Source organism: Sorghum bicolor, chromosome 3 (genome assembly GCF_000003195.3).
Source record: "Sorghum bicolor cultivar BTx623 chromosome 3, Sorghum_bicolor_NCBIv3, whole genome shotgun sequence".
Lineage (NCBI taxonomy): Eukaryota > Viridiplantae > Streptophyta > Magnoliopsida > Poales > Poaceae > Sorghum > Sorghum bicolor.
The window spans coordinates 71,172,556-71,189,701 of record NC_012872.2 but is presented as its reverse complement, the minus strand read 5'-3'; the positions used below and the strand labels follow the sequence as shown (position 1 = coordinate 71,189,701).

The window sequence follows — 17,146 nt, the reverse complement described above, 5'->3', positions numbered from 1 at the left end:
CTACCGGCCGATTTCTAGATCTCCGGATGCTCCGGGCACAGCGACCTGGATTCGATATTTCGATCGACGGCGATCTTCCGTCCCAGGTACACGTACACCACCACGGAAGCACAGGTCACACGACTCACGCTCCATTCCGGGCCAATCTCCTGCCTGCCGTCTCACGGAAACGGGACAGACGCGTGGCCTCCTGTCATCCAAGATCACATACTCATTCAGATTCAGGTAAGGAGAGGTTAGAGACAGATAGCACGTACAGTACTGTACTCAATCATACACTCCGTGTAAATATATAAAAAAAAACAAAACAAACGGCATGGCCATCCTGTTCCTTTCTGGCGAGCAAGGCCATAATGTCACGATGGTTGCCGGAGTTCCGGTTGGTCCCCTGTAGCCTCCGGATGTCCATGACAGCTGACAAGTCCGCACCGCACCGCCGGCCGAACCTAAAAAGCGCCCTTTCGGTGCGCCGCGAGCCAAATCCGGCCGCATGATCGCGCGAATCCATCCATGGCCTCCCTCGATCCGGTCCGTTCTTTTTTTTTTTGGGACGAAAACAAAAAACCAAAGCAGCAGATGGAGACGCTGCGGGGAGCGAACGCCGCTGTCCGTCCCGTACCGTACGTCCTGCGTTGTTCTCACCTGTGACTGTGATCGGCCAAGGATAATAAGGTTTGGACGACCTGGCGGCCGGGTTTTGCGATGGATCGTACGGGAAGGCGATTGCACGAGAATGTTTGGCGAGTTTCCTTGTCTCGTAGTAGTTCCATTTTTATTTATTTTATTAGAGTTTTCCAGCGGAGAGAAGATGAGAACGAGAATGTGGGATGGAACGCCGCGTGCTCCCTTTAATTTGCAGGTCAATCGTGCAAACTCGACGACGTCGCTTTCTCCGGATCAATTGGATTTCTCGTTTGGGGATTGCATTCGCTCACATGACATAGGATATACGGAATTGTGTATACGGGCTTGGCTTTTCAGTTTCACACATACGGAGCGCTAAACTGGAGGTTCTCAGGCCTTGTTTACTTCCAAAATTTTTTAAGATTTCCCGTCACATCGAATCTTGCGGCACATGCATAAAGCATTAAATATAGACAAAAACAAAAACTAATTACACAATTTACCTGTAAATCGCGAGACGAATCTTTTGACCCTAATTAGTCTATAATTAGACAAATTTTACCACAAACAAACGAAAGTGCTACGGTAGCGAAATCAAAAAAAATCGCCAACTGAACCAGGCCTCAATCATTTGTCGGTGGCTAGTTTGCAGTTCTGGTCTATGTCTGTTGGGTTGACTGATATATATAGATAGACAGATAAGCTTAAACGAACAATTTGTTAGCAGATCAAGTCATCGATGTATGGACACGATGACAGAGACCGCATATGAAGACTATGGATTTAGCAAATAAATTCATCTAGTTGATGCTTTGTTTGAATGTATTATAGTGGATTTAGATAAAATTTAGTGCAAATTTTACACCAATTCATCTTAACATATGTGGATGAAATGAAAATGTACTCCCTTCTTCGTATCATAAAAACAGATGCTGGTTTTAGAATAGTGTTATATATCAAATGTGTTAAAAACATCTATCATGTAGTATATTTTTCCTTATAAATGTAATTGAACTTAAGATAGTTTGATACTTCAACTGCAATCAAAACTTGAATTTTATCTTTTTGAGGTGGTCGAGGTTAGTGACCAAAGTTTATCATGCTATATAAATTTGGCAATCAAAAGTTAGGCAAAAAATTACTATGTAGCAAGCTAAATGTTAGAGGTTGACAAATTTTAATAGTATAAATCAAATAATAGCCAAAATTACGGCTTACTAATAAATATTTAGTTTGACATATTTTGGAAGTGAACTAAGGAGGCCCGACATGGGTGTCCAGATCAGATGTTAGGCGTGGGCCGAAGCATTATTCGATGTCATTAAAAAAAAGGTTGGATAAAGAAGCCTAGACGACAGCAGTGACAAGAGTGAGTCTCATCAACGTAACGACGAAACTGAAATGTTGTAATGATTGGAGTTTAGTAGAAACGTACAACAAATTCGCGATGCAGGGATAGCGAAAGCTCTAGAACCGTGCTGTATGTATGAACTTGTAGCCAATCATCATCGTTAAAATAGTTAATTAAGCGTTTCGCAAAGAAATCGTTAATTAAGCAAATAAAAAAATCGTTAATTAAGCCAATCACCACTGACTGGATCGCCAGAAACAGTATCAGCACGCATCTTAAAGCGCGGGAGACCCAATTTAAGCTTAGGCACCCCGCATTAGCTGCCCATCCGCTCTCTGCCAGCTTCTTCCCCGCGGGACCCCCTACCACACCTCCGCGACGCTCGCGGCCGTGTTTCTCTCGCCTCGCCTCGTCTCGTCTTGCTCCCTTGGATCACCCGTTCGGCCCCGCCCGTCGCTCGCTCATCAGAAGGAGAGCCTAGCGTTCCGCAGCAGCGCTCGTCAGACTCCGCCGCCCGCAATTCCCCCCCTGCTCCGGCTTTTAATGGGCTTTCCCTCCCACCGAAATGGCCGGCGATCCCAGCACCCGCGCCGCCGGTGACCGCCCCACCCCCGCCGCCACCTCCTCCTCCTCCTCCTCCTCCTCCGCCGCCGCCTTCTTCTCCGCCGGGGGCGGGCTCGGCCTCGGCCCCTCCAGCCTGCTGCTCCACCTGCTTCTCCTCCACTCCCTCTTATAGCCTCCAGCACCCGTCCCACCCCCTCCCCACTATGGCCGCCGTCTTCTTCCACCACGTCGTCGGCGACCTCACCGTCGGCAAGCCCGAGGTCGCCGAGCTGCACGACACCGACACGCTCGACGACGCCGCGCGCGCCATCGCCGCCAGCCCCGAGGGCGCCGTGCCCGTCTGGCGCCCCAGGGCCGCGCCCTACGATCCGCCCTCCGGGGCCAGGTTCATCGGCATGATCTCCGCTCTCGACATCGCCGCCTTCGTCGCCGCCGCGGGGGTCGGGGACCGCGCCATGCGCGCCGTCGTCGGCGAAGTCGTGCAGCCCAATCCTGCGCTGCTCAGGGAGATCGATCCGGGTACCAGGTGAGACCGTCTCTGCTTGATCCTGTCATGCCTTGTGCGCTGGTTGATGCACGATCCCGTCCGCCTGCTATCCTGTAGCGTTACCGAGTCGCTTGGTGTCTAGTGCCTGCTAACACTGATGACTCACTCATCCATCCGTTACAAAAGATGGGATCGAATCATACGCATTTCAAGCGTTTGGAAGGATCTGATCTTACTTAACGTGGGTGCGATTCAATTTATCACCGTTGATCCGCAAGCAGAGTGGAGAATCGCGTTCAGGTAGTGCAACCGAACAAGTTCACGTTGTATGTGACGGCGATACACTATCCTAGTTTATTTACCGCGTCTCCTGCTTTGCTGGAAGCTGGATCAACCCCTGCTTTTTACTCCTCCTGCGTTAGCCTTTTTTTAACGTGGTCTGGTAGTGGTTGATCTTTGTCTTTTCTGAAACATACTATTAGTTTGACCTCTGGAGAAAGATGCGGGCAAAAGGTTGTTCCTACACCCGTCTGAATTTATGGTTGAATTATTCCAGTGACTGGGTTGTCAGGTTGCTTTTGTACAATGCAAATGCTAATTGTCTATCAAATCTGTCTAAACCTTGTTCTTGTTGTCATGGATAGGATGGGAATGAAGTTGCCCACATGATATTTGTTACAGTATTTATCATGTTGCTCTTGTACAATGCAAAAGCTAATTGTCTACCAAACCTGTCTATACCTTGTTCTTGTTGTCATGGATAGGATGGGAGTGAAGTTGCCCACATGATATTTGTTACAGTATTTATCATGCAGTCTGTGTCGCATAACCAATCATGTTCGATTTTGTGGCAGCTTTCAAGAATCCTGATTCAGCATCGTTTGGACAGAGTTGAATACCTTTTCATTGTGCTTTAGATTTGATCTTATTAGTTTATGATTGATATTTACGAATCAATATGGATGTAGAGGTTCCTTGGCCATTCTTCAATTTTGTTTTGCATGTAGATTTTGATAAATTGTTACTCTAATAAAGAACAACCTGAAATAGAAAAGATTTAAATCATCATCAAATTTTGTTACTAGCACTATTTATGAGAAGACTTGGATGGAACTTTTGTATGGGCGGCCTTGTTTAGTTCCGAAATCTTTTTGGATTTCGCTACTGTAGCACTTTCGTTTTTATGTGGTAAATATTGTCTAATCATAGACTAACTAGGCTTAAAAGATTCGTCTCGCAAATTACAGACAAACTGTATAATTAGTTATTTTTTTATTTATATTTAATGCTTCATGCATGTGCCGTAAGATTTGATGTGACGGGGAATCTTGAAAAGTTTTTGAATTTTGGGTGGAACTAAACAAGGCCTCCGAGTAGACATAGCAAACTAGAATTTCTTTTGGTGTGGCCCTGCCTACACATATGACTATAGCTTTCCTTGGAAGGCAAGTGGCTACCTTAATACGGCTGGGCCTATGGATGTAATGTAGAAGGGTAGAAGTGTTTGTTCACCAAAAGTGTATTGTTCATAGATAGACCATATAAAGATACCTGGTTTGTTAGGTGATCTTCTTTGCTTCTTCAGATTTGAAAGCTTTCAGGAATATACATGGGAAAATCCAATATAGTTTGTTAGTTCCATTTGTCCAGGATGGTGATGCTATCTCAACCATTTCTAATAAATATTTGTGATCCACTCCCTCCGCCCAGAAAACTTGATGTTTGGATTAAAAAATTGTCCCAGTCCCAGAAAACTTGATGTTTTAGCTCTTGGACACTAGGTTGGGCCCATATCATCTTGATATTGCGGCCTGCATGCCTCCATACATTCCTTGTAATTAGCGTGGATCACCTTCAATAAATAAGGGTACATTGGTAATTTCCATTGAGCAAATCTGTCTTAAAAATCCTTAAACATCGACTATGACTATTTTGGGATGGAGTATGTGAAAGACATCGTAGTAGGAATTCTTCCTCCCTGGAAGTGTGAACTTCCATAGTTCCATTTGTGTTCACATGTATTATACTTCTTGCACTGGTAAATTGAATGGCATGTCTTGAATCAACTTCTGAACCTGTATCTTTGGAACAAACTGTGTCAACTTTCATAGCTCCATTTGTCCTCTCATGTATCCTACTTCTTGCACTGGTAAACTGAGGTGACATAGCTTGAATTTAATTACTTGATTACTTCTGGTTTCTGAACTTCTATCTTCAGAACCAACCGGCAACTGAATCACACAATATCTCTTATTTGTTGATTGTAGTTTAATTTTCTGGGGAAGACTCTGATATTATGTTATTAGCTAAAATTGTGGGTGGAATTTAATAATAACAAACCCTAATTTTTCTGGTACTGAGCTGTACAAAGTTTTCTTCAAGAAACAGAAAACATCAGTTTTATAATGTAAATGATGTGAACAGTTCCAGTTATTTGGCATTTTTATTCATGCAACCACATGGGGTTTCACATGGCACAGATCTTGTCTTTCTAATTTTGTTCCCTAGAAAGAAACAAAGGGGGGACATGATTCAATTTCACAATGTAATGTCAGAAACAGGAAGGTAAGAATCATGAGCAGGCCGTACATTCTGTTACAGGATTAGGATTAGATGGCTACTTGAACTCATGAGCTCACTAATGAGTCCATGCCAAATGCAAGGCAGTCCAAAGATTGCCTGCTCCACCTCTTTTTTAAAAAGGATTGCCTGCTCCACCTCGTTAAAAAAAGGATTGCTGGCTCCAAAGCTCATGTTCTACAAGTAACTGAATTCATATACAAAAATTAAAGAATATGAGCCAGGGACTGCATTTTCTGTGATGTTTATCTGCTGTAGAGAAGATTACATCTTATGAATCTGCATCGTTGGCCTTTTACCTTCCTAGGAACTAGGCTGTACATCCTTTTGAATGTATTATGGCATATATAGTACCATATTACTCAAGTAAGTTTCCTTTTGTTTTCAAGGTTGATCGATGCTCTGGAGTTGATGAGACATGGAGTGAAGCGCTTCCTTGTTCGCAAGAGTGGGAGCTGGAAAGGCATTACCAAGAGATTTTCAGTGCTTTTTAATGGCAAATGGCTGAAGAACATGGAATCAACATCTCCAAATGCAGCCAGCAGCAGCAGCATGCCGCTATCCCCGCCTTCTGGTTCTGCAGACAAGTTTTGCTGCCTATCAAGGGAAGATGTTCTCCGGTTTCTCATTGGATGCCTTGGTGCTCTTGCTCCCATCCCGCTGACTCAGATATCTTCCCTTGGAGCCATCAACCCGCAGTACAGTTACGTGGAAGCATCTGCACCTGCCATGGAAGCAATTCAGAAGATCCCTCAAGACCCATGCGCCGTTGCTGTTGTGGAGACGGCGCCAGATGGAACTCGTAAGATACTAGGAGACATCTCTACTTACAAGCTGTGGAAATGTGACTATGTTTCAGCTGCATGGGCACTGGCAAACCTGTCGGCTGGGCAGTTCGTCCTCGGTGCCGACGAGAATGGGTCGATGCCCATCTCAGTCTTCCCAGAGCCTCCCATCAGCCCATCCTCACCAGTGGAGGAGATCAGTCCTGGGCGCTCGCCAAGGGCGAAGAAGTTCAGCAGCAGGAGCATCGGGTTTCTGAGCAACACCCAGGCTAGCCAGATGTCAGCGTGGCGGACACGGAGCGCGTACCACCGTGGCAGGAGCACCCCGCTGATGTGCAAGACCACGAGCACCCTCGCGGCGGTCATGGCACAGATGCTGTCCCACCGGGCCACGCACGTCTGGGTGACGGACGCAGAATCGGAGGACGGCGTCCTCGTCGGCGTGGTGGGCTACACCGAGATCTTCAATGCTGCCACCAGGAGCACCTGCGCGAGTCCGACAACATCTTGATGCACCACTCCGTGCTGTACAGTAGACTGTACTTGGTTGATCTGTTGGTGATTGCCGCCAGTGCACAACGTTGCACTGAACTGTACAATGTACTTGGCTCATTTGTTGGTTTGTCCGGAGAGTTCTAGTCTTTTAGATATCCTTGGTTTGCATTGGAGCAAGACTTGGTGGTATATTGGTTTGCATTCGTTGTGGACGGTACAAATAAGAATTCGGGCTTGCCTGGGAATCTAGTCCATTTTGCATGCTCACCTACAGCTGCAGCTGTCAATGCACCCTATGAGCATATGGAATGTTCTCTGTTTCCTTTCACATGCTTGCATCCTTTCCCTGTATGTCTAATTGATTCATGTGCATGTTTTGAGGGGGTGATCGGTTGGGCCCTAAGCAGCTTTTCCTGGTGCTATGCTCGCTCTCAAGCGTCTGATTTCGGGTCATCTGGGACAGAGATCAAAGATGTTTGAAATTCACTTGTAATATCAAAGATACATATCTGAAACGGAAAGAAAAAAAGGTGAGGACTGAGGAGCCACTTGGGCCGTTCTTTCCACATGTATGTGGCTCGGGCCGGTTGTATAGTTGTTGGTTTCTTGCAAGCAATTTACTTATTCGTCCGCTGACAAAAGAGCTCAAGTCTTTCATTAAAGTCACTCCTACTGCGAAGATTAATTCAGAACCAGAACAAAAGTCGGAAGTCCAACATACACTACGCTATTAGTTTTTGTTTCACAGTGGCCTGGAGCCTGGAGGGAGTACCAACATGCAAAATCGAATGCTTCCTTCCTCATCTGCAAAGTAGGTCGGAATTCCCAAGTTCGCCCAAATCACCGGTCACCGGCGACGTACGGCTGAAGACACGGCAGTTCGGCTGCTCATCAGCCCAGCGCTGCCACGACTGTTGCGGCTGCTGTGAGGAGTCGTCACTGTAGAACAGCTGTCTCACAGCGCTGTAAGTGTAAGTGTAACCTGCCAGCGACCTGCCGGGGCAGCGTGCGAGCGTGTGTTACATGCATGCACATCGGCACATCACATCGCGACCGCCCGGGCGGCGAGGGAGGTGGACGCGAACGCGCCCCGACCGATCCGCATCCTTCCCGCTAGGTTCCCGGGTCCTTTTGTCCTCCCGCCTTTGGAGCAGAGTACTAGGAGGAGTACTTGTCTCCGATCCGGCGTCGCCAGCCTCGGTATCATCGGCGGCCACTGACGGACGCGACGCCCACGGCCCGCGTCAAAAAAACAGCCGTTTTTACCGCGCGGGCATATGCTCTCCTCGCGTGTCAGCCTTCTTTTGGCCTCTTGCTGCTGTGGCGCGCTGGCTTTGGCTTGGTGCCTGCACGGCTGCACCCACCGCACACTTGTCGGCGTCGCGCGGGACTGCGCTCGCCGCCGCCTCGTGTCCATCGATGGCCGCGGCTGGAAGCGTCGCCTCGCCGCCGGTTGTGTCGCTCGCACTCGCGCGCCTGGACTCGCGTGCCGACGTGACGGGACTGCCGTAGCGAGTGACGCCCGCAGGCTTGGCGCGCGCCGCCTTGCCAGCCACCTACCAGTGCTTCTAGTCCGGCGCGTCACGACGGCCCCGTGAGTCAGCGCGGCCTCGTACAGTCGTAGTACCACTCGACGAAACGGACAAAGCGAAAGCGAGACGTGCCGCGCCGTAGGCCGTGGGACGGGCAGGTGCAGCCGTGGAGCAGTGGCCACTGGTAAAACGAAATCTTGGACGGGCCCCGGCCGGCGTCGCGCGAGGACTCTGCGCAGATTCTCGAGGGGACGAATTCCGGTGGTGCCCTCGCGGCTTTTTTTTTCTTTGCGAGGCGAGCGGCGTTCCACGACCACGAGTGAGTGTGCGACGAGGTGAGCGTGAGCTCCCGGCTAAGGCTAAACCAAGACAGGACACTTTGCCTTTCGGAAAAAAATCAGCCAAAAGCGAGTGCGACGGTGTGTGCAACAAGGAGCGAGATAATCCCGCCCACCTCGTTTTCACGTTTTTTTCCCCCTCCGTTCTCGTTCTCCATACGTTTTTCTTGTCCGCTACATTATTAGTCACATAGGGATAGCGATTGCCAACAAGGCCGGTCTGCAGATATAGTCGCAAGCTGTACTATAGCACTAGCGAATGGCAAAGGAAAAGTAGACCATCAAATCAAATCACTCAAAGACTTTTTTCAGTGTAGATATCAACCTCGTTTTCACGTACGTTTGCCCCGTTCTTAAAACGTTTTCGCCTTTGCTACTCTCTCCATCATAAATAAATTCATTTTGTTTTCTAGTTTTATTATTTATTTAGACAGCGTATATATCTCAACGTATAGTAAAATTATGTATTTTAGAAAACTAAAATAACTTGTAATTTTAAATAGACGGAGTAGCTAATAGCGCTAGAGATAACAATTTTTGACAAAGCCGACTTGTAGATAGTCACAAGCTGCTCGTGCACCACACATCGTTGTTCCATGGGAGATTGGGATGTGCTACTAGCTAATGCTAAATGGAAATTTAATTAGTCTCCGTTAGAGATGACTCAAAGACTTTTTCGGCCTAGACATCAAATTCGCAAGGAAATACTCTAGCTAGTACTGCAATTAATTTAAACCCCTTTTTAGTCACATGTGAACGTTTTCTCCCTACGTTTTTTTACAAGGCATATTAGGATTTTTCTTAAAAAAAGTCCTTTAAGTATAACTTTGACACATAAAGCATGCTAACAGTTGCTAAAAATGTTTTGTATTATACTAATTTGTCTCATAAAAAATCCAAATCTAGCATAGTTTTAGGTCAAACTATCCTAAATTTTATGAAATCTATGAAAGACTATAAATACTTATCATGCTAAATGATTATAATCAGATTTATTATCGAATGTATTTATATAGGATATCTACTTGGAGTCATAAATATTGATAATGTTTTTTTTTCTGTTCGTGCACCCCACATTTGTAGTTCAATGGTAAACTAGAATATATACTAGTTACTACTAAAGGAAAATATGTAGTCCATTATAGATCATTCGATGACTTTTTCGGTCTAGACATCAAATTGGCATGGAAATATTCTAGTAATGCCCTATTCGCATGTAAAAGTTTTCTCCCTCCGTTTGTTTCTACAAATACCAAAAAAAAACTAACTGCCAAAATTATTTTGTATTAATTATTACCTTCGTCTATAGATAAAGTGCAACTTTATTATAGTTGTAAATCAAACTATCTCAAGTTGTTTATAAAAAAAACTATGTCTCAAGTCTAACCAGGTGTATATAAAAACTACAAATATTTATCATTGATTTTTTATAGAATATATATTTTCTATGGCATATATATTTTGGGGGCATAAATTCGATAATGTTATATTTTAATAAAATTAGTCACCTAAGAAGTAGGGTTGCCGATTTGAGTGATCAGTAATAAGGACATGCGTCTTGGTCGTTATGTGAAACATGATTCTGTCAATTTAACTAAATGCAAGTATATGCGTCATGTCGATTCACAATCAAAGTGTGACCTCACTAACCAAATTTCAAAACAAACCTGCTTTCGAAATGCACTATGTGCTACGAAACAAATTACTAAAAACTCGTCACCTTTTGATTCTATCGACGTATTATGTTCGATTCGAGAGGCCTGTGTGGCCATGTCATTAAGCGATCGCCTCGCCGTACGCTACCAAAGATACACATCATTTTGTGTCTATATATACGCATGTTCCCATCAAAGATGTACATTTAAAATAAAAAAGGGGCCGAATATCGACTAGGATCTAGAAGAGGATCTCGATACTCCTAATGCCACGATGGCTTGTCTTAATAAGAAGCGAAAAGACGTGCGCTCTCATTTCTTTATCCCCACTCAAAAGTAATAATAACAACGCTAATGACACGACACGAGGAAGATTACGGAGAGACTCCACGCACGAGCCAAAGAAAAGAACAACTTGACTAGAGCCGAGACGTGACGGAAAGTGAAGGACGGGAGAGGGCGAGTCCGGTAATTTCGTTCAGGGGCACCGTGCACGTAGAAAGGGACATAAAAAGGGGGCCCACTGCCGAGTGGCGTCCAGCAGTGTCCGCTGCAGCGGTGGCGAGGCCGCTAAAACCCAAGCGCCCGAACCGAACCAAACCTGAGGTGGAGAATCGCACGCGCCCTCTGCCGTTTGTTCGTTCCTCTCGCTCGCCACCAGGCACCTCCACCCACATCCCAATCTCGCGAGCAGCAGGGGCGGCGGCGGCGGCGGCAGCGGCGGTGCTTCCCATTGGCCTCCAGGATGGCGCTCCGCCTCAACGACGTCGCGCTCTGCCTCTCCCCGCCGCTCGCTGCCCGACGCCGCCGCCACTGCCGCAGCGGCGGCGGCAGCAGGTTCGTCGCCGTCGCCTCCATGACGTCCGCCGTCTCCACCAAGTAAGCCGCCGCATGACCTGGGGCCTCGCTCGTCATGGCCCTCTCTTCTCTCCCAGTTTGCGCTCCTCTTCCCTTCCTCCCGTTGACGGATAAGATAGATTGATTTGAGTCCTCGGATTGGATGGATGGATGGATAGAACCGGTTCTGTGTCCAGCGGCGACGCCTACGCCGAACGGTTCGTGATGGATTGACAGTTCGGCTTGGGTGTTCCGCCGCCTCCGCTCGCAATGTTGGATCAGGGTTTGGTGCTCGTCGCGCCTTGTCCTTCTCTTCCTTCCGTGGGGACTGGGGTCTGGGGAGCGGGTGCCCGTGTCGGGGTCGTCAGATTCGGCCTGCCGAGCTCGGCCCTGGTCTCCGAGGCGTCAACGGCCGCACATGGGCGAGGTCGACGCCCCTCGCTGCCTCCGCAGATCAGAGGCGCCAAGGCCACAGTTCCGCTATAAAAATTCTGCATGGGTGGGTCGTTTTCTCTGCGCGGCGCGGGCCGGGACCGGAGCCTGCCCGCTCGGTTGAATCGCCTTGCCGTCGACACCAAGCGAGCGAAGCGAAGCGAGGCCGTTTCTGTTGCGCCAGTCCCTTTCCTTTGATGCCGTGTTTCCACCCCGGCATTAAATTTTCCTGGGACCTAACTTGATCGGGGACACTGGACCCTGGCAATTCGTCATCCCCGCGTACTATCCTCTTAATTACCTGCATTCTAGAATTGTTCCCGGCGTGGTTCCATGTACCCTTTTTAGGGCCTGTTTAAATTGGGAACGAAAATTTTTTGGGTGTCACATCGGATGTGTCGGAAGGATGTCGAGAGGGGTTTTTAGAAACTAATAAAAAAACAAATTACATAGCTCGTCAGGAAACTGCAAGATAAATTTATTAAGCATAATTAATCTGTCATTAGCATATGTAGGTTACTGTAGCACTTAAGGCTAATCATGGAGTAACTAGGCTTAAAAGATTCGTCTCGCGATTCTTAACTAAACTGTGTAATTAGTTTATTTTTTTATCTACATTTAATGTTCCATGCATGTGTCCAAAGATTCGATGGGATGGATGAAAAAATTTTGGGGTTGGGAACTAAACAGGGCCTAAATACACTGCACAGGGTAGCTGGTGTACTTTTTTTTTTGAGCTTGGGTAGCTGGTGTACTGGCTATACCAGTCTACGGTTGAAGTGCCTAACTGCCTGTAGTCATGGGGGTGATTCATCGTATAGTACTGTCTGCATCGGAGGTGGAGACTGAAGACGCGTGTTTGCTGTCGAGGTTGGTCGATTTTGGTAGCACTGTGGCCTGTACCATGTTCTTGGTGGCCTAGTTTGTTGGAATTTAATTTGATGGTGCCCCGCAGGACCATTGAACTCTTCGGTTGCCGGTTCATGAAAGCTCTTTGTTGCTCATTTGCTTGGGTTGATGGGATTTATGAAATCAATAAATAAAGTCTTACTATGTTGGAATGAAACTAACTGCTTGTCCCATATCATAGTCGTTGGCATATCAATTAGGAAATAGAAGCCCATCCAGAGTTCCATCGTGGCACATATTGTTTTTTTTTTCTCACCAAGTGGTGGTTCAAAACCATGATTCCATAGGTACTGTACTATTTGAAGGGTATCTAAGTGGGTTTTCCAGCTAGTTCTAAGTTCTAACTTAAGGAAGCCTACTTTGAGCCGAGCATAGATTTGGCAAAAACGTTAGAGAAACATAGCCGGGGTACTCAGGTTACTCTTACTCCTTAGTTGCACTTGCACCCCGTCTCATTACTACTGCTCTTTTCTGTTTGGTTTCTTTGATATATTTTTGTCACTGATAGTTATGTGATGAAGTATTCTGGGACTAAAACGTTGATGAAGTTCTGATAATTTGGACACAATCCTTCCTTTAATATGTACATGGTGGGGATCACATCATAATTTGTATAGGACACAACATGTGACTGTAGTCATGTAGTATGGAAAAGGTCAGTGACATTAGCTACTAACTAATGACATTTATTTGCCAACCTGATAAGCTCCACAGGTTACCTTCTTAAACCTTAAGCAACCCCCCCCCCCCCCCCCCACCCACCCACCCACACAAAAAGTCGCTAGACGGTTACCTTTTTTTTTTGGCTTAATATCATATATTCATATGCTAAGCAATAGGCTGTGGCACTCTCAGTATGTTGCAAAGGTCTCCTATATACTCCCTCTGGTCCAAATTATAAGACATTTTGGCTTTTCCAAATACATAAATTTAACTATGCACTTAGATATCAACTATGTCTAGATACATAGCTAAACCAATGCATCTAGAAAAGCCAAAACTTCTTATAATTTAGAACAAAGGGAGTAGTATGCAAATATTGTCATCTCATTTCCTTCTAGATTTCAGTTTTCTTGCCATGACTTTTGCCCTTCCATATGTTCCTTTCAAGGCGATCTTGCTTGTTCACTGCTTTTTTTTATTTCAAAACAAATGAGAGCAAGTGTGGATTTTATTACATTACCACGGTTAATATATATGAACCATGTGCGTGTGCCCCTCTGTCCTAACATAAGACAGGAAAATGGTCTTAATATCTCAGTGCCCATAAATATGTTCATTTCAAACATACTGGAGAGTAGTGAGGATCATCATTGCAGGCCTGGGGTTAGATGTTCCTCATGGCCATGGCCATTAGTGGCTTCTACTATGCTTATAATCTTTTTTTTGAAAGTGAACTATGCTTATAATCTGACTGCATATTACAGCCACAATCCCAATTGTACCAGAACTGGGAATGTCCAAATTTGTCTTCTCCTAAAGTTTAGATTTGTTTCATAATATGTACTAACTGGTAACTAATCATACTTTTTGCCTGAAAATTGTTCCAGGCTCGAGAATAAGAAGCCATTTGCTCCTCCAAGGGAGGTACATGTCCAGGTTACACATTCAATGCCACCTCAGAAGATTGAAATTTTCAAGTCGCTTGATGATTGGGCTAGAGATAATATCTTGACGCATCTCAAGCCAGTTGAGAAGTGTTGGCAGCCACAGGATTTCCTCCCTGACCCATCATCTGAAGGATTTCATGACGAAGTTAAGGAGCTCAGAGAACGTGCCAAGGAAATCCCTGATGATTATTTTGTTTGTTTGGTGGGAGACATGATTACTGAGGAAGCTCTTCCAACATACCAGACTATGCTTAACACCCTTGACGGTGTCAGAGATGAGACAGGTGCAAGCCCCACTGCCTGGGCTGTTTGGACGAGGGCATGGACTGCTGAGGAGAACAGGCATGGTGATCTGCTCAACAAGTATATGTACCTCACTGGGAGGGTGGATATGAGGCAAATTGAGAAGACAATTCAGTATCTTATTGGCTCTGGAATGGTAACACATTCTGCCTTTTTCTTACCGAGTCTTGACACGTACATTCAGCTATTCATGCTTCTGAAGTGTTTATTTGGCTTGTTGGGAGTGTGGTTCTTTGGTGAAATTATTTTAATAGTAACTCACTATGCTGCCATATCTTTTGAGCAACTAATGTTCTGAATATTTCAACGGTGGTTCCATTTCAGTTGTATCATTGGTTAAGTATCTTTTCTTCACCTTTTTCTTACCGAGTCTAGGCTACTGATTATTATAACTATGTAGGACTAATATGTACTTTCTTTACTGTGTCCTTTTCAGGATCCTAGGACTGAGAATAATCCTTATCTTGGTTTCATCTACACCTCCTTCCAAGAGCGGGCGACCTTCATCTCACACGGGAACACCGCTCGTCACGCCAAGGACTTTGGCGACTTAAAGCTTGCACAGATCTGTGGCATCATCGCGTCAGATGAGAAGCGACATGAAACTGCGTACACCAAGATCGTGGAGAAACTGTTTGAGATCGACCCTGATGGTACTGTGGTTGCTCTGGCTGACATGATGAAGAAGAAGATCGCAATGCCTGCTCACCTGATGTTTGATGGGCAGGACGACAAGCTGTTTGAGCACTTCTCCATGGTCGCGCAGAGGCTTGGTGTTTACACTGCCAGGGACTACGCCGACATCCTTGAGTTCCTTGTCGACAGGTGGAAGGTGGCGGACCTGACTGGTCTGTCTGGTGAAGGGAACAAGGCACAGGACTACCTTTGCACCCTTGCTTCAAGGATCAGGAAGCTGGACGAGAGGGCCCAGAGCAGAGCCAAGAAAGCAGGCACGCTGCCTTTCAGCTGGGTATATGGTAGGGAAGTCCAACTGTGAAATCGGAAACCCATTGCGACTGTTGAGTTGCAGCGGAAGTCTATCATGCATCCTGAGACGCATCACGAAGACAAGACCTGGTGTGTCGCGTTACATAGTTGTTCAGGTTTTGACCAAATGGTCTGGGAGCATTCTGTTTGCCTGTGTCGTCTCATAGAGTGATAGGAGAATGTTCGGCTGTTTTTTTTCTGCTTTGTTGTACAACCTGTGGCCGCATGAACTGGGCGTGAACATGCTGTACGTTGTCTGTGGCGTTGTGTTTCGCTATGGTTATCCAGTTCTTCAGATCTGTTAAAAAATTTGTGAGCTATGAAGTTCAGTTCTGTTGCTGTTTTGTTCATCAGATCAGATGCCCAATGTTTCTTCATGGGCTTAATTCTGCAGTGTCAAAAATAACGCAGAGCTCCCTTCAACTGAAGGGTACTAGAGTACTGATGCAGCTGCATATATCTTTTCAAAAAGATTGACAAATCTTGCAAACAATGAGCTCCAACCGACGAAAGAGCGACTCTCTTTCTGCCTGCAGATAAGCGGCATACGATTCATCACTCAGTTCATCGAGTCGCATTTTTGTACTGCATAAACCAGTTGTTGCTATCTCGCTTGCATCGGGAGATGTGGCTTAACGGGCACCGTTGTTAGTGCAGTGTAGAGTCGACAAGTACTGGCCTGTGGAGAAGAGAATATCCGACTGAAGTTGTGCCCTGCAAGCATGCAATACGTCTCCAAAATAAAAATAAACCCAGCATCAGCATGCAATCTCTCTCTCTCTCTCTCTCTCTCTCTCTCTCTCTCTCTCTCTCTCTCGTTCATGTGCTTATCTCTGTTGTTCATGTGCTTTTGTGCAGAATACAGGCGGTTAATATACGAAATGCTGTACCAAGATAATATGCTCTCTCTCTCTCTCTCTCTCTCTCTCTCTGAAGCTGATATTCGCTTCCCTTGTATGGCAGCCATATATACACTGTACAAGTTGGGCAGGGCCCAAAACGGCTTCTGACCATTCAATCTTGGGCTCTTGACGCTTCTGATGACTATTCAATCTTTGGCTCTTCTCCATTTGCAGTTGCAGGTTGAGCTCTGCTTGCTTGCCTTGCCACCCGTTTACATTCTGTTTTCAGGGCCCTGAGCGAGTGATGTATGCATTTGTTCCAATTCCAAACTAAGTGCTGCGAGCATTTGCTAAGAAATGCGGAATCCAGATTCTTTTCGCGATAAAAGTTTCAAATGATGATAAAATTACAAGAAATCCACTGAAATGCAGTCAGCCTGAATTTGTATACCATGGACCTTCCAAATCTCTGCTAATCTGAATGTCTGAATGTGCTCGAGACAGACTCTCTATTGTTATATGAATGAGCAGCCACTGACAGGTGAGATCCACCAGAAGGCTGTCTTCGGCCCCACCCGAGAGAAGGAACAAGAGGAACAATTCGTTCGCGCCATGCTAAATGCTCTGGAAACAAATGGGAGGAGAGATGCCATGCCACCGGCAGTTTGCAGAGTGAGCCTCTCTGTTCGAGCGGGATGCTGACAAAGTGACAAGCAAAATCCCCTTTGCTACCTGAAAGGAGGAAGCCATTCGCTCTTTTGCAAATTGCAAATATCGCAAGCGGATGAAAGTAGCAGCTATTATAGCTGATCCCC

At 46.0% G+C, this 17,146-nt stretch overlaps 2 protein-coding genes across 2 annotated transcripts; both read left to right on the top strand.

Annotated features, from left to right (window-relative positions):
- On the top strand, positions 2,304-7,214 carry LOC8059365 (CBS domain-containing protein CBSX6). Its single transcript, XM_021457362.1, has 2 exons — positions 2,304-3,065; positions 5,996-7,214. Exons 1-2 carry the CDS (start codon positions 2,743-2,745, stop codon positions 6,900-6,902), a joined length of 1,230 nt encoding a protein of 409 aa, XP_021313037.1. The 5' UTR covers positions 2,304-2,742; the 3' UTR covers positions 6,903-7,214.
- On the top strand, positions 10,988-15,829 carry LOC8059364 (stearoyl-[acyl-carrier-protein] 9-desaturase 2, chloroplastic). Its single transcript, XM_002458948.2, has 3 exons — positions 10,988-11,290; positions 14,140-14,638; positions 14,939-15,829. Exons 1-3 carry the CDS (start codon positions 11,157-11,159, stop codon positions 15,497-15,499), a joined length of 1,194 nt encoding a protein of 397 aa, XP_002458993.1. The 5' UTR covers positions 10,988-11,156; the 3' UTR covers positions 15,500-15,829.